Source organism: Uranotaenia lowii, chromosome 2 (assembly GCF_029784155.1).
Source record: "Uranotaenia lowii strain MFRU-FL chromosome 2, ASM2978415v1, whole genome shotgun sequence".
Lineage (NCBI taxonomy): Eukaryota > Metazoa > Arthropoda > Insecta > Diptera > Culicidae > Uranotaenia > Uranotaenia lowii.
Window position 1 is genome coordinate 382,294,740 of NC_073692.1, and position 21,383 is coordinate 382,316,122.

The window sequence follows — 21,383 nt, forward strand, 5'->3', positions numbered from 1 at the left end:
AGAAACGAGAAATGAGAAACGAGAAACGAGAAATGAGAAAGCAGACGTGAGGAAAGATAAATCAGGAATAAGAAATGAAAATTAATAATTGAGAAATAAGGAATGAGAATTAGGGAAGTAGAGAATTAAAATTGTGAGTAATGAATTGAGCATTGAGAATTAAGAAATAAGAGACAAGACTTTGAGATCTATCTTTCGATTCATAGAGTGTCAACAAGTTTGAAGGGCCAAGTTCTTCAAAATTTCCCTAGTTCAACAGATTTCTAAAAAAAATGACAACTGAGTCATTACTCAGTTACCGAAGATTAAACGAGACCCATCCCGTAAGCAAGACCCGATTAAGTTTTATTTGCTAAACGGGGGCCTAATAAAGGGACAACTTGGCTAGATAGATAGCTTATCAGAATCAACCAGAAAATGAGTGAGTCATTCCTCAGTGGATTCAAACGTGTTCACCGTTTGATGCAATGTTTCCGTGCAATAAATTCAACCTTTGTACCTTTTGATGTATGTAAAACCAATGAATCGAGATTCGAACTGCAATTTACCTGTCCGGGAACAATCATTCGAGTAAATTAAACAAAAACTTATTGTTATTTTTCATTCAAAACGGTGTAAGTTGGCATTAGTAATAGTTGTTGAGATAGTTAACGTAAAGATGACGAAATGGAAAGCTTCCGGTTCGTTTCGAAAAAGGGAGATGATTAAGCGTAGTTCGGAAGCATTTTTCCATAATGAGACAAAGGTGTATCTGAATAACAATGTTTTACTTTTGAAATTTCAATCAGAATATGATATACTATGGGAGCATTTGTTTACATTTTTATTGGCTCGTAAAAGTTCTCCGTCTACGGTGTCGCGTGGTTTATTACCACAATCTTATCATTGAGTTCGTTGAGTTTGCTGCCTTGAAGATCTGCCCAAGACAAAGCGAAAGTTTGTGTTGTGTTGTTGGAAAGAAATAATCGATTATTCGAAAGATAACAAGGAAGTGATGATGACAACGAGTGTCATAAAAAAATGTATAAGCTTTGAATGGTAGACGATGGTTAATATTTTTAATAAAAAAAAAGTCAATTGTTATAAAAAAAAATTCTGCTAACTCTTCGCTCCGGACTATGGATTTTGAACTTTTAACTTCGCTCTTTGGACTGTGGACTCCGGATTAAAGACTCTAGACTCTGGACTCTGGACTCTTGACTCTGGACTCTAGACTCTAGACTCTGGACTCTGGACTCTGGACTCTGGACTCTGGACTCTGGACTCTGGACTCTGGACTCTGGACTCTGGACTCTGGACTCTGGACTCTGGACTCTGGAATCTAGACTCTGAACCCTTGACTCTAGACTCTGAACTCTGGACTCTGAACCCTTGGCTATAGACTCTGAACTCTAGGCTCTGGACTCTGAACTCTGGACTGTGGACTCTGGGCTGTGGACTCTGAACTTTGGACTCTAGACTCTGAACCCTTGACTCTAGTCCCTGAACTCTGGACTCTGGACTCTGAACCCTTGATTCTAGACTCAGGACTTTAGACTCGGGACTCTCGATACTGTACTTTGGAATCTGGACTCTGGGATCTGGACTCTGGACTTTGGACTCTGGACTTTGGAATCTGGACTCTGGACTCTTGTTTCTAGATTCTGGACTCTAGACTCTGGATTCTGGACTCTGGATTCTGGATTCTGGATTCTAGACTCTGGATTTTGGACTCTGGACTCTGGACTCTGTACTCTAGACTCTGGACTCTAGACTCGGGACTTTGGACTCTGGACTCTGGACATTGGACTCTGGACTCTGGACATTGGAATCTGGACTCTGGACTCGTGAATCTGGACTCTGGACTCTGGGATTTTGACTTTGAACTCGGGACTCTAGATTTTGGACTTTGGACTCTGGACTTTGGACTCTTGCCTTTGGACTCTGGACTCTGGACACTGGACTTTGGATTCTGAACTTTGGACTTTGGTCTCTGGTCTCTGAACTCTGGATTCTGGGATCTGGACTCTGGACTTTGGACTCTGGACTCTGGATTCTGGACTCTGGACTCTGGAATCTGGGATCTAGACTCTGGACTTTGGACTCTGGACTTTGGATTCTGGACTCTGGACACTTGTTTCTGGACTCTGGACTCTGGATTCTGGACTCTGGACTCTGGACTCTGGACTCTGGACTCTAGACTCGGACTTTGGACTCTGGACTCTGGACTCTGGACTTTGGACTCTGGACTCTGGATTCTGGAATCTGGTATCTGGACTCTGGTATCTGGACTCTGGACTCTAGACTCTGGGATCTGGACTCTGGGATCTGGACTTTGAACTCTGGACTCTGGACTTTGAACTCGTGAATCTGGACTCTGGACTCTGGGATCTTGACCTCGGACTCGGGACTCTAGATTTTAGACTTTGGACTATGGACTTTGGACTCTTGCCTTTGGACTCTGGACTCTGGACTTTGGTCTCTGGTCTCTGGTCTCTGGACTCTGGATTTTCTATTCTGGACTTTGCACTCAGGACTTTGGACTCTGGACTCTGGATTTTGGACTCTGGACTTTGGCTCTGGACTCTGGGTTCTGAACTTAGGACCCTGGACTTTGGACTCTGGGATCTGGACTTTGGACCCTGGACCCTTCACTCTGGACTTTGGATTCTGGACCCTGGATTCGAGACTCGGGACTCTGAACCTTGGACCCTAGACTTTGGACCTTGGACTCTGGACTCTGGAATCTAGACTCCGGACTCTAGACTCTTAAATCTTAATCCTGGATTCTGGACTCGTGAATCTGGACTCTGGACTTTGGACTCGGGATTCTAGATTCTGGACTCTGAACTTAGGTCTCGGGACTCTGGACTCTGGATTTTGGACTCTGGACTCTGGATTTTGGGCTCTGGACCTTGGACTCTGGACTTTGGTCTTTGGATTTTGGACTCTGGACTCTGGACTCTGGACTCTGGACTCTAGACTATGGACTATAGACTCTGGACTCTGGACTCTGGACTTTGGACTCCGGACCCTGGATTCCGGACTCTGGTATCTAGACTCTAGACTCCGGCTCTTGACTCTAGGCTCCCGGCTCTTGACTCCGGTCTTTAGACTTCAGATTACGGACTCTGAACTCTGGACTGCCGTTTCCGGATAGCGAACTCTGCACTTTGAACTCTGGGTCTCCGGAGTCTAAATCCGGGACTTTGGGAATTGAACTCCGAACTCTGAAATTTAAACTCTGGTTTGATTTCTGGACTTCCAGACTATGACCTTTGATTATGGACGATGGACTTCATCATCTGGACTTTGAATTCCGAAATAGGAAAACTGGAAGTTGGACTTTGAACTTCGGACTCTTGACTTTCAATTCCAGATTGTCAAACAGAGAGCGTTGCAGACATTAAATGAGCCGAACTTTACCTTGGCGATCCTGCTTAAAAATAAAAGCGTTACCACTAAATTCATATCACTCTTTTTTCTCTCCATTTTTCCTTCCAGTTTACTGATGTCACTGCCAGGGCACACGCAGCGATTGCTGGTGCTCCTATTCGGAACGTTCCGGGTGATAGCGAGCAATTCGGAGCGGGCCGCAACCGGAATGACCAGCGAGGCGCTCGGCGTTTCCGTGGCGCCCAGCTTCTTTCAGTCGTGCGTTAGCGACGGCAAAACCGCCCGGATGGAAGACGTCCTCCGGTTTAAGGTGAGATATTTGGTACCATATTGAAAAAAAAAAAAAAAAACAAATTTACAAACTTTCTGATCTATTTCGATTAAGCTTCCTTCACTCTAAACATCCTCTATCTACTAGTTAGTTTTATTGCGCTTATTTGTCAAACTTTCCTTAAAAAACAAAAATCTGACAAAATCAACTTGAAGCCATTATTATGGGGGAAAATCGCCAACCGTAGACCTTATCACCCACATACCTGGTCAAAGAAGTTTCAGAAATCGCACAAATTGGTCACGCCGATGATTCCGAATTGCGTGAACCTCCCCAACCGACAATCTGTTTTGAGGTTTTTTAACCTCAACTGTCAATTTGGACAGAGAGAGTTGTGCTGAGAGTTGCGGGTTCAAGATCATCATAAACAAGACCCAATGTTGTTGTCCGGTTGTTTTCGAAATTATTGCAGCTATATGGCTGCGCCGGTTTCTTCATGGACGATCATCAATCGGTGATAAGAAGCAGGTTATATGGTCAGCTGGTTAAGCTTGTTATTTCTTTTTTTTTTGGGTTTGTTTTCTCCCCAGTTCACTATTTTTTTTAACGATCGATTTCGGTATAATTTTGGCGATTTCATCAAACTTTTCAGTGTGCAGTGACCGAGGTTGAGTTGAATTTTTAAGTTGGTTTTTCGCTCTTTTTGCTTCTTTTCTGTTGGTTGGTTTGATCAGTTGTGTGATTTCACTTTCGTTGAACTGGTCCGGGCTAAGAAAATTTATGGCTGTTGTAATCGGGAAATGCAAATGACCTCAGAGTGGGTTTCGAATGGGGAAATTGAAAAGTTTTAAGTTTGTTTATATAAGAATGCAATTGATTGTTTATTAGTCGACTTGAAGATGTATAAATAAGAAACTAAAAAAAATGAAAATATAGAAATTGAAAATTAAATTTGCAAATTTTGAAAAATAACAAAATATTGAAAAATTGATGTTATACAAAACAGTAAAATTAACTGTGATCACGTATAAACAATAAAATGAATACAGTTCGAAGTGTGCAAAATAATGCAGTAATAAACAGGGGATGTTAAAAAATTGAATAAATTTTTCCAATGAAATTATCAAGCGTATTGGGAAAGATTGTCAGAATCATGGGACACATTCCACCGTGACGTGAAATCGCTTTTCCGGACTTTTCTGCACTGTTATCGTTCTGGAAGTCAACCAATTTACTTGAAAATGAAAAAAAAATGTAGTAAACGATCGCAAATTGAATTTCCTTCAAAATGAATACAATTTGGTCATTTTAAAATTTAAGTTGTTTTTGTTGTGACTAATTACTTTTGTGACGTGAATTTACGCTAGAATTAACCATTTCGGACTTTAGTACATACATCCTTGAATTCCTGTTCTCTCTGTGGAAATAGAATATCGGTGTCATCGAATGAGTTGTAAAGAAAATAATTACCCACAATTTGATGTACAGAGCTTCTCGATTGAACAACAACGAACGAAGTAATGCTGATTTGAAGTTGTGAGGTGAATTCACTCAGTTCAAACAGAACAGGGTAGTTGACTGAATTCACGTCACGAAATATAAAGTTATACTGTGGCTATACTGAACCATTCTTTGTAGTCTTCAAATTTTATGTAGACTTTCAAAAACGATATTTTGTTGTTCCGACTTTTACAATCATAAATTTTTAGTATCTGCACCTCACTTTTTCCTTATTTTGATTGGCACTTGAATAGCAACATATTGATGGATCATATGTTAAAATAACTACTGTCTTTATTTAAAGATTCACCAAAAAAAATTTTTTTTTCAATCTTTTTGCATTTTTATTTGAAAATAATGAACTTATTAAAAAATCAACTAAATTATGCTCGATTTGTCAAAATCCGACCATCTGGAGGGTAAAAACAGCTTTCAGAGCACATTTTCATATAAAATTTAACGAAAAATCAAATTTTGTGACGTGAATTCACTCATTCGCGCTGTTGTAACTCAGCTAGATTCCTACCGATTTCTATAAATTTGAGTGTTTCAGAATCGTCTTATCATTTTTGAAGAAAATCTCATTTTTTTTATTTAAAAAAAGTCAGAGTTTTCTCGTAAAATTAAAAACTTCCCTTTTTTTGTGACGTGAATTCACTCATTTGCGACTGTTTTTGTTCGCTTTTCAAACCAACTATATTGGATATAAAAAAAATCTTTTTTCTACAAAATGAAGCCGTGTTTTTTGGCTTCTGAACATACTAAAAATATTTCCGAAAAAAAATCATCCATATATTAAAATTAATGATTTTGAAAAAGTTGTCAAAAACACCACTTTTTTCAACAAAAAAACTGATTTTTAAAATCATCTAACACATGTGAAAAAAAACTTTTTTCTCTTTTTTCGTTGGTTTCGTGTGATTTGAATTATCAAAATTATAGACAATTTTGAGATTTTTTGATACGCAAACGGATAAAAATCACTTTTGAGCGGTACAAGCGCGTGGAATGTGTCATGGGATTCAAAAGAATTGAAGAAAAAAAGAAGGTGTTGGAAATCAATTGAATCAAGAAATTCAAGAAAATAAAAAAAAAAAACAAGCCAATAAGATTTTGATATTCACTAAAAATCTCTTAAAATATAACATTTTCTGATAGAATTATATTTTCAATAAAAAAAATACTTCGACTGATGTAAAATAAGTTACTAAATTTAAAAAAAATCAAATCCAACAGTGGAAGTTTGTTGAGCTAATATTATTCTAAAAATTTAGAGAGTTTGAACAATTCGAAGGATAAGAGAATAGGAAAGTGAGAGAACAAATGAAGCGAAATGTGAGATTTAAAAAGGTCAAACAAATTACAGATATTAGACAAATTTGAGAGAGTTCAGAGATTGAAGAAAGGTGAGAAATTTTAGAAAATTACAACATTGGAGTGAATTAAAAAAAAGAATTTTAAAGATTGGAGAGAATAATGCGATGAAAGTTTTACGAGGAACAAAATATTGGTTAAATACATGAAAATCCAGCATTCGGAGAAAAATTAGAGATCTGAAAAATTGAAGCGAATTTAAAAATTTGTGAAAATTTATAGATTAAGAGAATTGAGAAATTCGTAGATTGTAGAAAATTTACAGTTTAGAGAGATTTGAATTATTTGAGCGAACTTTGAGAGCGAAAATTTCTAGGAGAATTGAGAGTTTGGAGAGAATCAATAGACAAAAGATAGTTGAGAAAATAGACACAACTGCGAAATTGGAAAGAATTTAGAGCTTAAAGAGAAATGAGAGAATTGAGGATTTGAAAAGAATGGAAGAGATTTAGGGAATTGGATAGAATTGCAAGTTAAAAGAAAATTGAGAGATTGTTGAGATTTGAAAGACTGAAGAGAATTTATAAATTATATCAATTCTTCTTGATAGATTAAAAACTTTTTAGAGATTTGAGAAGTGAAAGTTGCGAGAGATTACAAAAAAAAATAAAAAATAAAAAAATAGAGATTAAAAAACATAAACTAAGGGTGAGAAGAGAGCGATAAGAGAATCAAAGGATTGGAGAGAAAAGTGAGAGTTCAGAGTTAGATAAAATTGAGAGATTGAAGGGAATTTAGGGATTGGAGAAATTTAGGTATCAGATAAATGGTACAGAGTTGAGGGACTGAAGTGAATCGAGAATTTGGAAAGAATTGAGACCTATGTCTGAAGATATTGAAAGATTCCATAAAAGTGAAAAATTTCAAAATGTTTTGAAATTTTATACCCATGTATGGTCTCGAATTTTTTTTTACATTTTTTAGTTTAATGCAGTACTGTGCATTTTTTCAAACAATTTTAATGCATTAAAAATTAAATTTGCAAACCATACAAAAATTTTTAAATAATTTCATCTCAAAATCATCTAAAAATCTGAGAAAAATATTTTTTTTCAGAGAATTCATATTTTATACAGATGGGAGGCAGAGAGGAGAGAAGGTTCAAAGAGTTGAGTCAGAGAAGGTTGAGAGAGTTGAGAGAAATGAGAGAGTTTAGAGAAATTAGAGAGTTTAGAGAAATTAGAGAGTTGAGAGAAATGAGAGAGTTGAGAGAAATGAGAGAGTTGAGAGAAATGAGAGAAATGACAAAATTGAGAAGAGAGCGATAAGAGAATCAAAGGATTGGAGAGAAAAGTGAGAGTTCAGAGTTAGATAAAATTGAGAGATTGAAGGGAATTTAGGGTTTGGAGAAATTTAGATATCAGATAAATGGTACAGAGTTGAGGGACTGAAGTGAATCGAGAATTTGGAAAGAATTGAGAACTATGCCTGAAGATATTGAAAGATTCCATAAAAGTGAAAAATTTCAAAGTGTTTTGAAATTTTATACCCATGTATGGTCTCGAATTTTTTTTTACATTTTTTAGTTTAATGCAGTACTGTGCAATTTTTCAAAGTATTTTAATGCATTAAAAATTAAATTTGCAAACCATAAAAAAATGTTTAAATAATTTCATCTCAAAATCATCTAAAAATCTGAGAAAAATATTTTTTTTCAGAGAATTCATATTTTATACAGATGGGAGGCAGAGAGGAGAGAAGGTTCAAAGAGTTGAGTCAGAGAAGGTTGAGAGAGTTGAGAGAAATGAGAGAGTTTAGAGAAATTAGAGAGTTGAGAGAAATGAGAGAGTTGAGAGAAATGAGAGAAATGACAAAGTTGAAGGTAATGACAAAATTGAGAGAAATTAAAAATTGAGAGGGTTGGGAGAGATAAGTGACATTTCTCTCATCTCTCCCAACCCTCTCAATTTTCTTATTTCTCTCAACTTTCTCATTAAACTCAATTTTTTCATCACTCTCAACTCTCTCATTTCGCTGATTTCTTTCAATTCTCTCATTTCTCTCTTTTCTCTCAACCCTCTCATTTCTTTCATTTTTTTCGTTTCTATCATCTATCTCAACCCGCTCATTTCTCTCATTTCTTTCAACTCTCTAATTTTATTATTTCTCTCAAGTCTACCAACTTTCTGAACTTTCTGAGAAATGAGCGAAATGAGAGAGATGAGAGAGTTGAGAGAGATAAGAGAAATGAGAGAAATGAGAGAGATGAGAGAGATGAGAGAGATGAGAGAGATGAGAGAGATGAGAGAGATGAGAGAGATGAGAGAGATGAGAGAGATGAGAGAGATGAGAGAGATGAGAGAGATGAGAGAGATGAGAGAGATGAGAGAGATGAGAGAGATGAGAGAAATGAGAGAGTTGGGAGAAATGAGGGAGTTGAGAGAAATGAGAGGGTTTAGAGTAATGAGTGTATTGAGAGAAATGAGAGTTGAGAGAAAGAAGAGAATTAAAAGAAAGGAGAGATTTGAGAGAAAAGTGAGAGTTGAGAGAGATGGGAGAGTTGTGAGAAATGAAAGAAATGAGAGAGTTTAGATAAACGAGAAAATTAAGAGAAATGAGAGAATTTAGAGGAATGGGAGAATTTAGAGAAATGAGAGAATTTAGAGAAATGAGAGAATTTAGAGAAATGAGAGAATTTAGAGAAATGAGAGAATTTAGAGAAATGAGAGAATTTAGAAAAATGAGAGAATTTAGAAAAATGAGAGCATTTAGAGAAATGAGAGAATTTAGAGACATGAGAGAATTTAGAGAAATGAGAGAATTTAGAGAAATGAGAGGATTTAGAGAAATGAGAAAATTTAGAGAAATGAGAGAATTTAGAGAAATGAGAGAATTTAGAGAAATGAGAGAAAAATGTGAGAGAAATGAGAGAGAAATGAGAGAGAAATGAGAGAGAAATGAGAGAGAAATGAGAGAAAAACGTGAGAGAAACGAGAGAGAAACAAGAGAGAAATGAGAGAGAAATGAGAGAGAAATGAGAGAGAAATGAGAGAGAAATGAGAGAGAAATGAGAGAGAAATGAGAGAGAAATGAGGGAGAAATGAGAGAGAAATGAGAGAGAGAAATGAGAGAGAGAAATGAGAGAGAAATGAGAAAGAAATGAGAGAAAAATAAAAGAGAAAAAAGAGATAAATTATAGAGAAATGTGATAGAGATTGCAATATAATGTGTTGATTAAATTTTGAGAAACTTGCATACGATGCTCTTAGGAATAATTTTTTTTTTCAATAATTAATCCTTCAAAGTCAATGGCATTGTTACTACAACCCAACAGCGAATTAATTGATTGCATAATATTCACCCATTCTGTAAACATGCACCCCGATCTCGTTTCTGAAAACTGTTGCGCACGATCAAAAAGAAAAAGGTGCGCAGACATTCATTTTATTTACCCAGAGTCCCACAAAAGGGCCTTTTTAAGCGGCGAACCTAATTTTAATATGCGCCAATTGGTGGTGGGTGACCGCGGCTTCGAACTTCGGTGAGTGAATGAGCAAATCGTTAAGTAAAATGGTGTTTCCCAAAATAAAATCTCGTAATCCGTTCGTTTCGTCGTCGTCCAGCGCGCTCTGTTAGCTAATAGGCAATGTAGCAAGTAGCTGACCGAATGAGCATTAAAACGAGACCAAATTTGAAATAACAAAAAACAATAACTACTAAACTAAAGCGCGAATTTGCATCCAGCTAAATTTACGATGGGAGTGACGCGGTTTAGACAAATCCGCGGGGTTGGAAAAAGCGGGGACGTTTGGGGGTTGTTGTTATTGCCCATAGGCCGTTAAACAATACTTACGCGCTCTAGGGGTGGTGAAATATGGCCGCCGCTTTTGTCTCACCCTAGGCCCCTCCCGCCCCTGTTCCGGTGCTCCTCGAAACCGCGCCGAACATAATTGATTCCGGAAACTGCAAATCGCTCTCGCGCCCCAGAGTCAGTCGATTGAAACGGAGCCAAAAATGCATTTTCCATGGTTGGGGAATTGTTGTTTTTGTTGTTGCGAATGAAGAATGGTGGCGGTGCGCCGGTCAGGTTTCGGTTGATGTATCATTTGTTTTTCGAAACCATTTTGGCAAAGACCGGAATTAGGATTTCTCGAAAAATATTAAAGTTTATTATTTATGATCAAGGGGTGTAAATTAGTAATTAAATGTTCCCAGAAATTATTACGACCGTTTATATATCGCGGTTTGTTATAAAGATAAATACTGAGAAGAGAAACTATAGAGTTATATTATTTCTAGGAAAAATACCAATCTTTAGAATCAAGTTTTTATTTGATCTAGAATTGGATCGAGCCAATTGACTCTACATTTTTACGATGTAAAAGCATGAAAGGTTCTTTATGTGAAAAACACTTGTCGGGAATATGCTCAGTAATGAGGAACTAATTCGACTAATAGGGAAAATCAGACAGAGGGAGAACAGAGAGCAAACAGAAAGGTAACACAGAGAAAACAGAGAGGAAATAGAGAGGAATTAGAGAGAAAAAAGAGGAAAATAGAGAGCAAACATTGAAAAAAATAGAGAAAAAACATGAAAATACCTAGACAGAACAGAGCATTCAAAAAGAAACAGAGAGAGTACAGAGAAAAATAAGTGAGAAGGAAATGATAGAAAAAAAGAAAAAAACAAGAGAAAAATAAAATTTTATAAAATATAAGCTAAGATTTTTTTTCCAATTCAATCTATTTTTTTTAAAGTTTTTCAGAATGTCCTTAATATTCTTTTACCTAAAAGTTATTTTCCTTTAGGTTTTCCAATAAGAAAATTGAGATTAAAATGAGAAGAAACAGAGAGATTATTGAGAGAAAAACGGAGACAATATTGAGAGAAAACAGAGAGATTGTTGAGGGATAGACCAGAGGATATTTCAGAGAGAACTGAGAAAAAATTTGGAAAACAATGGGTAGAAATGTGAAAAAATGAACGGAAAATTACAAAAAAAAAACGGGAGAAAAATTACCCAAAATGACAGAAAAATGACACAAACATCAGGAAAAATGAGGGAAAAATTAGAGACAAATGAGGGAAATATGAGAGAAAAATGAAAAAAAAAAAAATAAAAGAAAAATGAGAATAAAGAATGAGGAAAAAAGGAGAGAAAAATGAGAAAAAATTTAAAAAAAATGTAAGAAAGCATGCAAAAGGTCAGAAGAAGAAAAAAAGGTAAAACATTAGAAAAAAATGATCGAAAAATTAGAGAAACAGGAGACAAAAATGTGACAAAAGGAAAAAAATAACTGTAGAAAAGTGGAAGGAAAGTGGGAGAAAAGTGGAAGAAACAAGCGAGAAAAATAAGCGAAAAAATTGAGAAAAATAAGAAAAATAAGAGAGAAATTAGAGAGAAATAAGAGAAAAATGAGAATTTAAAAAAAATGAGCGGAAAGGGAGAGTAAAATGAGAGAAAAGTGAGAGAAAAATGAGAGAAACAATGAGAAACAATGAGCTAAAAATGACAGAAAATGAGAGGGAAATGAGAGGTAAATCAGAGGGAAAGCAGAGGGAAATCAGAGGGAAATGAGAGAGAAATGAGAGAGAAATGAAAGAGAAATAAGAGGGAAATAAGAGAGAAAAATGAAAGAAAAATGAGACAAAAATGAGAGAAAAATAAGAGTAAAATGAAAGAAAAATGAGAAAAAAATGAGAGAAAAATGAGAGAAAAATCAGAGAAAAATGAGAGAAAAATGAGAGAAAAAAGAGAGAAAAAAGAGAGAAAAAAGAGAGAAAAAAGAGAGAAAAAAGAGAGAATAATGAGAGAATAATGAGAGAATAATGAGAGAATAATGAGAGAATAATGAGAGAATAATCAGAGATAAATGAGAGAAAAGTGCGAGGAAAATGTAAGAAAAATGACAGACAATGACAGAAACATTAGGGAAAATGAAGGAAAAAATAGAGAAAAATGAGGGAAATATGGGAAAAAATTTGTGAAATAACAGAAAAATGATAAAAAAAATGAGAAAAAATAAGAGGGAAATAAGGAAAAATGAGAATTCAAAAAAAAATGAGTGGATAAGGACAGAAGAAGGAGAGAGAAAAGAGAGAAAAATTGAAGAAACACAAGAAAAAATGAGAAAGAATTGAAGGAAAATGAAATTAAAATCAGAAAAAAATGAGAGAAAAACGGGAGAAGAGGAGGGAAAAAGCATGAAGAAAGAAGAATGAGAAAAATGATGAAAGAAAAATGAGAGAAACAGGAGAGCAAAATGAGTCAAAATGGAAGAAAAATTGTAGAAATATGAGAGAAAAATGGGATTAAAATCAGAGAGAAATGAGAAATAAGTGAGAAAAAAATGAGAGAAAAATTAGAGAAAAAAGAGAAAAATAAGCGAAAAAATTGAGAAAACTAGAAAGTAATGAGAGAAAAATGAGAGAGTAATTATAGAAAAATGAGAGAATAATGAGAATTATAAAATATGATAGAAAAATGAGAGGAACATAAGAGAAACATGAGAGAAAAATGAGACAAAAACGATAAAAAAGGAAGACAAATTGTAGAAAAATAAGAGAAAAATGGGAGAAAAATGGGAGAAAAATGGGAGAAAAATGGGAGAAAAATGGGAGAAAAATGGGAGAAAAATGGGAGAAAAATGGGAGAAAAATGGGATAAAAATGGGATAAAAATGGGAGAAAAATGGGAGAAAAATGGGAGAAAAATGGGAGAAAAATGGGAGAAAAATGGGAGAAAAATGGGAGAAAAATGGGAGAAAAATGGGAGAAAAATGGGAGAAAAATGGGAGAAAAATGGGAGAAAAATGGGAGAAAAATGGGAGAAAAATGAGAGAAAAATGGGAGAAAAATGGGAGAAAAATGAGAGAAAAGTGGGAGAAAAATGGGAGAATAATGGGAGAAAAATGGGAGAATAATGGGAGAAAAATGAGAGAAAAATGAGAGAATAATGAGAGAATAATGAGAGAATAATAAGAGAATAATGAGAGAATAATGAGAGAATAATGAGAGAATAATGAGAGAAAAATGAGTGAAAAATGGGAGAAAAATGAGAGAAAAATGAGAGAAAAATGAGAGAAAAAAGAGAGAAAATGAGTGAAAATGAGAGAAAATGAGAAAAGACTTAGGTTTTAAAGGCTACAAACATTTGATTACAAATATATGAAAAATCTTATTTTTTCTAAATATTTCAACAAAACATCCGATTTTTGATTAAAACTGACTTTGGATACCGATCTTAAAAACGTATGATTACCGAGCTTGTACTGTAATAACTTTAAAAAATGAGAGCAAAATATAATCATTTGAAGATATTTTGGGAACAATTAGAAAAAATAGAATAAAGAACGAATAAGAGGAAGAGAAAGATAGAAAAATAATAAGAGTTGAATTAGAAAGATAATAAATGCAAAAAAAATCGAAAACAAATTGAATAAATACAGAGATGACAAAATGTTGAAATTACTAAAAAGAGATTATGAAAGGAAAGTTAGATAAAAATGATTAACATATATAAAAAAAAAAAAATCGGAGAAAAAAGAAATATGAGAAAATGTGAGGAAAAGAAGAGACAAAAGTTTAGTTAGAGAAAATAAAAAAAAAAACGCAAAAAAGTGAGGAAGAAACTAAAAAATAAGAGAACAAAACAAAACAACGGGGAATGAGAATGAACAAAGATTGAAAAAAAGTTATAAAAAAATATAAAAATGGAGAACATTTAAAGAAGGTTAGGAATCAATAAAAAAAAATAGATCATTGGAAGAATTAAGATTCCTAAAAACTGTATAAGAATAGTAAATCTATTGATAACATAGATTAAATTGACAATATAGCCATGTGCCCTCCCATGTATGATATGAAAATAACTGCAATCGACATAACACGCTGTTTTCATCGATTACAAAACACTCAAGCCCACCCAAAAGCAAACATGTAATCGATGGAACAAAACGCTGCTAATAAGTTTTAACTATATGGTACCCACCGAAAGAAATGCATAGCGTTGTACCCCAACAAAAAGTAACAAAGCGATAACTGCTGAAGTGTATTATTAGTCAATGCATTTAGCGCACTAATTGCTAGTCTCGTCGACTATTTGTAAGCATTCCGTGCCAGCTAATTCGAGGGTCTCACTCAACAAATGAGACCGAGTGACTAACGTCAAAATTATTGGCTGTCGAAATATTAGGACTGTGATTTATGATTCTCCTCACTTTATAAGTAGCAGATATCAAACTTAATCCCTATGAATTAGTTGAATCTGGTTAACAAAGTTGTATGGAGTTTAATCCAGAAGCCGTTTCAGTTTGAAGGCAACATGTGGTTAAAAATATTCAAATTTTAGAGGTTGCTATTTGAGGTTGTATTATTAGCACCAAACGCTCAATTTGAAGGGTTATTAACTCGTCAGACCCAGAAGCAACAATAACAACAACAGAAGAAAAAAAAATCCAAACAAAACATGTGCTCGAACAAATTGTTTACTTTCAACCTAACTAGCTGCTGCCGCTGTTATTTTTTGTAAGCGATCCATGTGTGACTTTTCGCACCGTTGTTCGACATTTTGCAAAACAACAATGCAGTAGGAAACATTTGATCCCGCGCAAAAAAATTAAGCACTCGACGCAACAAACCATAACTAGTGGCTGCCAATGTTTTGCAACCGAAACCATCAGCCAAAGACAAAAAAAAAGTATGATTTCTTTCCCCATAGGCAGACTTTTGTTTTCATTGACCCATCAATGCGTTCGAGCTTGACCAAGCCGAATCCGGAACGTTACTATGAGTTATGGGCTAATGTTTCGAAGTACTAGTTTCAAAATAGCAAATTGTACTTTGTTCAAAATCTATATTTCAAATTTAAAGATGTAGATCTGAAGACTATCGAAGAAAGATTGAAGACAGAAGACAGAAGACAGAAGACAGAAGACAGAAGACAGAAGACAGAAGACAGAAGACAGAAGACAGAAGACAGAAGACAGAAGACAGAAGACAGAAGACAGAAGACAGAAGACAGAAGACAGAAGACAGAAGACAGAAGACAGAAGACAGAAGACAGAAGACAGAAGACAGAAGACAGAAGACAGAAGACAGAAGACAGAAGACAGAAGACAGAAGACAGAAGACAGAAGACAGAAGACAGAAGACAGAAGACAGAAGACAGAAGACAGAAGACAGAAGACAGAAGACAGAAGACAGAAGACAGAAGACAGAAGACAGAAGACAGAAGACAGAAGACAGAAGACAGAAGACAGAAGACAGAAGACAGAAGACAGAAGACAGAAGACAGAAGACAGAAGACAGAAGACAGAAGACAGAAGACAGAAGACAGAAGACAGAAGACAGAAGACAGAAGACAGAAGACAGAAGACAGAAGACAGAAGACAGAAGACAGAAGACAGAAGACAGAAGACAGAAGACAGAAGACAGAAGACAGAAGACAGAAGACAGAAGACAGAAGACAGAAGACAGAAGACAGAAGACAGAAGACAGAAGACAGAAGACAGAAGACAGAAGACAGAAGACAGAAGACAGAAGACAGAAGACAGAAGACAGAAGACAGAAAACAGAAGACAGAAGACGGAAGACGGAAGACAGAAGACAGAAGACAGAAGACAGAAGACAGAAGACAGAAGACGGAAGACAGAAGACAGAAGACAGAAGACAAAAGACAGAAGACAGAAGACAGAAGACAGAAGACTTCAGATCCAAGATTTCTTACTCCGGACTTCAGTTCCCAGATTTCAGATTTTAGATTTTAGATTTTAGATTTTAGATTTTAGATTTCAGATTTCAGACTTCAGTCTTCAGACTTCAGACTTCATGCTTCAGGCGTCAGACGTCAGGCTGCAGACTTCAGACTTTAGACATTAGACTACAGACTTCAGACTTCAATTTGTAAACTTCACACTTCAAATTTCAGACCTCAGACATGAAACTTCAAACTTCAAAATTAAGACTTCAGATTTCTGACTTAAGACTTCAGACTTCAGACTACAGAATTCAGACATCTTACTTCAGAATTTGGACTTCAGACTTCAGACTTCAGGACTCTAGACTTCTGACTTAAGACTTCAAACTTCAGACTTCATACTTCAGACATGAAACTTCAAACTTCAGACTTCACATTTCAGACTTAAGACTCCAGACTTCAGACTTAAGACTTCATACATCATACTTCAAAATGCAGATTTCAGGCTTCAGACGTCAGACTTCAGAATTAGGAATTCAGGCATCAGACTTCCAATTCCAGCTTCAGACTTGAGACTCCAGATTTCAGACTTCAAACTTCAGACTTCAGACTTTAGACTTCAGACTTGAGACTTTAGACTTCAGACTTGAGACTTCAAACTTCAGACTTCAGACTTCAAACTTTAGACTCAAGACTTCATACTTCAGACTTCATACTTCAAACTGCTTACTTCAGACTTCAGATTCCAGACTTCAGACTTCAGACTTCAGAATTCAGAATTCGGACTTCAGTCTTCAGACTTCAGACTTCAGACTTCAGACTTGAGACTTCTAACTTCAGACCTCAGACATAAAACTTTAAACTTCAGACTTCAGATTTCAGACTTGAGACTTCAGACTTCAGATTTCAGACTTCAGACTTCAGACTTCAGACTTCATACTTCATATTTCAAACTGCAGACATCAAACTGCAGACTTCAGACTTCAGACTTCAGACTTCAGACTTGAGACTTCAGACTTCAGACTTAAGTTCAGACTTCAGATTTAAATTCAGACTCCAGACTTCAGACTTGAGACTTCAGACTTCAGATTTCAGACTTCATACTTCAGACTTCAGACTTCAGACTTAAGACTTCAGACTTCTGTCTTAGGACTTCGGACTTCAGACATCGGACTTCGGACTTCAGACTTCAGACTTCGAATTTCAGACTTAAGACTTCAGACCTCAGACTGGAAACTTAAGACTTAAAACTTCAGACTTCAGACGTCAGACTTGAGACTTCAGACTTGAAACTTGAGACTTGAGACTTGAGACTTGTGACTTGTGTTGTGACTTGTGACTTGTGACTTGGGACTTGAGACTTCAGACTTCAGAATTGAGACTTGTGACTTGAGACTTCAGACTTGAGACTTAAGACTTAAGACTTAAGACTTAAGACTTCAGACTTCAGACTTACAGAATGTTCAGTGTTTCAGACTCCAGGACTTCAGACATCTGACTTCAGACCTCTGACTTCAGACTTCAGACTTCAGACTCTCAGAGTTCATATTTCATACTTCAGACTTCATACTCCGGGCTCTTCTTCAGACTTCAGAATCAAAATTAAGACTTCAGACTTCAGACTTCAGACTTCAGACTTTAGCCTTCAGACTTCACCCTTCAGACTTCAGACTTCAGATTTCAGACTTAAGACTTCAGATTTCAGGCTTGAGACTTAAGACTTAAGAGTTCAGACTTCAGACTTCAAACGTCAGACTTGAGACTTCAGACTTCAGACTTGAGACTTGAGACTTCAGACTTAAGACTTGAGACTTGAGACTTAAGATTTCAGACTTCGAACTTCAGACATCTGACTTCAGACTTCAGACTTCAACTTTTAGACCTCAGGCTCTCAGAGTTCATATTTCATACTTCAGACTTCAGACTCCAGACTCCAGACTTCAGACTTCAGACTTCAAACTTAAGACTTCAGACTTCAGACTTCAGACTTCAGACTTCAGACTTCAGACTTCAGCCTTCAGACTTCAGCCTTCAGCCTTCAGACTTAAGTCTTAAGACTTCAGACTTCAGACTTCAGAATTGAGACTTAAGACTTGAGACTTGAGACTTGAGACTTGAGACTTGAGACTTAAGACTTAAGACTTAAGACTTAAGACTTAAGACTTAAGACTTAAGACTTAAAACTTAAGACTTAAGACTTAAGACTTAAGACTTAAGACTTAAGACTTAAGACTTAAGACTTAAGACTTAAGATTTAAGACTTAAGACTTGAGACTTCAGACGTCAGACTTCAGACTTGAGACTTGAAACTTGTGACTTGTGGCTTGAGACTTGAGACTTGAGACCTAAAATTTAAAACTTCAGACTTCAGACTTGAGACCTAAGTTCAGACTTTAGACTTAACATTAAGGACTCAAGATTTAAGTCTTAAGACTTAAGACTTCAGACTTCAGATTTCAGACTACAGACTTCAGACATCTGACTTTAGACTCCAGACTGCAGACATTAGACTTCAAACTTCAAATTTCAGACTTCAAACTGTAGACTTCAGGCTTCGTACTCCAGACTTCAGATTTCAGACTTCATATTTCATATTTTAGACTAAAGACTTCAAATTTAACCAATGACTTGAAACTTAAGTTCAGACTTTATACTTCAGACTTCAGACTTCAAACTAAACACTTAAAATTTAGAACTTAAGACTTCAGACTTCAGATTTCAGACTTCAGGCTGTAGACATCAGACTTCAGACTTCAAATTTAAAATTTCAGACCAAAGATTGACTTTAGACTTCAGACAAAAGACTTGAAATTTAACACTTCAGACCAAAGACTTGAGACTTAAGTTCAGACTTCAGATTTAAGACTTGAGACTCCAGACTTCCATCTTCAGCCTTAAGACTACAGATTTCCGTCTCCATACTTCAGACTTCCGTCTTCATACTTCAGACTTCAGACTTCACACTTCAAACTTCATACTTCAGACATCAGATTTGAGACTTGAGACTTCAGATTTCAGACTTCAGACTTCAGACTTCAGACTTCAGACTTCAAACTTCAGACTTAAGTCTTAAGATTTCAGGCTTCAAATTTCAGCGAGACTTGAGATTTGAGAGTTGAGATTTCTGACTTCAGATTGCAAACTTCATACTTCAGCTTCCAGATTCCATATTTTAGATTTAAAACTTGTCTTTAGACTTGTTACTTGAGAATTGAGGCTTGAGACTTGATACTTAAGACTTCATGCATAAGACGTTAGATTATAGACTTCAGAATTGATACTTCAGACTTAAGCCTTGAAACTTGAGACTTTATAATTATGATTCGTCACATCAGATTTCAGGCTTGAGACTGACCTGAGACTTCAGACTAAAGAATTTCATACTTGAGTGATACTAAAGAAAGAAGCCTGAATGTTGAGAGCAGCAAACTGCAGGCTAAAGAATAAAAACAGACTTCAGACATAAGACTTCGGACTTCAGACTTCAGATATCGGACCCCAGAGTTTAGACTTGAGTTTTGAGACTTGAGGCTTGAAACTTAAGACTTAAAATTCAAGAGTCGTGACGCAGGTATTGAGTACTGAGGATTGAGAGCTGGGAGTCAAGAGTCGAGATTTTTTCCTTTGTTTCACACGGATAATCAATTGTTGGCTTCTTGATTCTAGATTCATGATACATGATGCCTAAATTCGAGTTATAACTTTCGACTTTCTACTCCAGCCTTTCTCAATTCTCTATTCTGGACTGTCGATTTTCGACTCTCCATTTTCAATTCTGGATCCTCAAGTTCGATTTCTCATCTTTGATCCATTTACTCTTAGACTCTCGAAACTTGACTTTCGGTTTTCAGAGTCAGTGAGTCAAGAGTCAGTCTAGAGTCTAGCTAGAATCAAGAGTTTAGAACCGAGAGTCGAAAGTGGGTTGTCAAGAGTTGAGAATCGAAAATTGAGAGATAAAAGTTGAGTGTCAAGTGTTTGAAGTTGAGTGTTGTGAGTTTGAAGTTGTGAATTGGAAGAAAAGAGCAAAATTGCCGAAATCACAGAAAAATCTGTAATTTTACAGAATTTTGAGCAAATTTTCATCACAGAATCTGTGTTACAGAACACATAATTTTGAAATATCTACAGAATTATTAAAATTTTTTTGAATATTAAATGGATTTCCAAAATTACCGTTTTTTGGCCTATATAAAATTGAGATTTCTTTCTTTGAATTAGTAAAGTATGATATGATTGCTAATGTTAATTGATTATTTCCAACTAAATTGTGAAAAAGACCCAATTTATCATGAATTGAGTAAAATCACAGAAAGTTAGATTTTTTTTTTCTTAAATACACAGAATTTTTTTTTTTGGCAATCTTGGTTGAGAGTTGAGAGTTGAGAGTTGAGAGCTGGAAGTTGAGAGTTGAGATGAGTTGAGATTGAGAATTGAGAGTTGAAAGTTGAGAGTTGAGAGTTGAAAGTCGAGAGTTGAGAGTTGAAAGTCGAGAGTTGAGAGTTGAGAGTAGAGAGTAGAAAGTAGAGCGTTTAGAGTCGAGAGTTGAGGGTTGAGAGTTGAGAGTTGAGAGTTGAGAGTTGAGAGTTGAGAGTTGAGAGTTGAGAGTTGAGAGTTGAGAGTTGAGAGTTGAGAGTTGAGAGTAGAGAGTAGAGAGTAGAGAGTAGAGAGTAGAGAGTTGAGGGTTGAGGGTTGAGAGTTGAAAGTCGAGAGTTGGGAGGTGAGAGTTGAGAGATGAGAGATGAGAGATGTGAGATGAGAGTTGAAAGTTCAAAGTTGAGAGTTGAGAGTTGACAGTTGATAGTTGAGAATTGAGAGTTGAGAGTTGATAAAAGTTGAGAGTTGATAAAAGGTGAGAGTTGGTAATTGAGAATTGAGAATGATGAGTAGAGAGTCAACAGTAGAGAATTGAGAGTTAGAAGTTCAGAGTTGAGAGATGAGAATTGAGAGTTGAGAGTTGAGAGTTGAGAGTTGAGAGTAGAGAGTAGAGAGTAGAGAGTAGAGAGTAGAGAGTAGAGAGTAGAGAGTTGAGAGTTGAGAGTTGAGAGTTGAGAGTTGAGAGTTGAGAGTTGAGAGTTGAGAGTTGAGAGTTGAGAGTTGAGAGTTGAGAGTTGAGAGTTGAGAGTTGAGAGTTGAGAGTTGAGAGTTGAGAGTTGAGAGTTGAGAGTTGAGAGTTGAGAGTTGAGAGTTGAGAGATGAGAGATGAGAAATTTGAAAATTTGAAGTTG

General features: G+C 35.9%; 1 protein-coding gene across 6 annotated transcripts in view; it reads left to right on the forward strand.

The window, feature by feature from the left end:
* Positions 1 to 21,383, forward strand: part of LOC129749101 (uncharacterized) — a 141,948-nt gene that overhangs the window by 71,796 nt on the left and 48,769 nt on the right. For all 6 annotated transcript variants that reach the window (XM_055743967.1, XM_055743963.1, XM_055743965.1 and 3 more), the window contains one exon: positions 3,484 to 3,685. In XM_055743967.1, the coding sequence (XP_055599942.1) occupies positions 3,484 to 3,685 (202 nt within the window). The remainder of the gene's footprint in view (positions 1 to 3,483; positions 3,686 to 21,383) is intronic.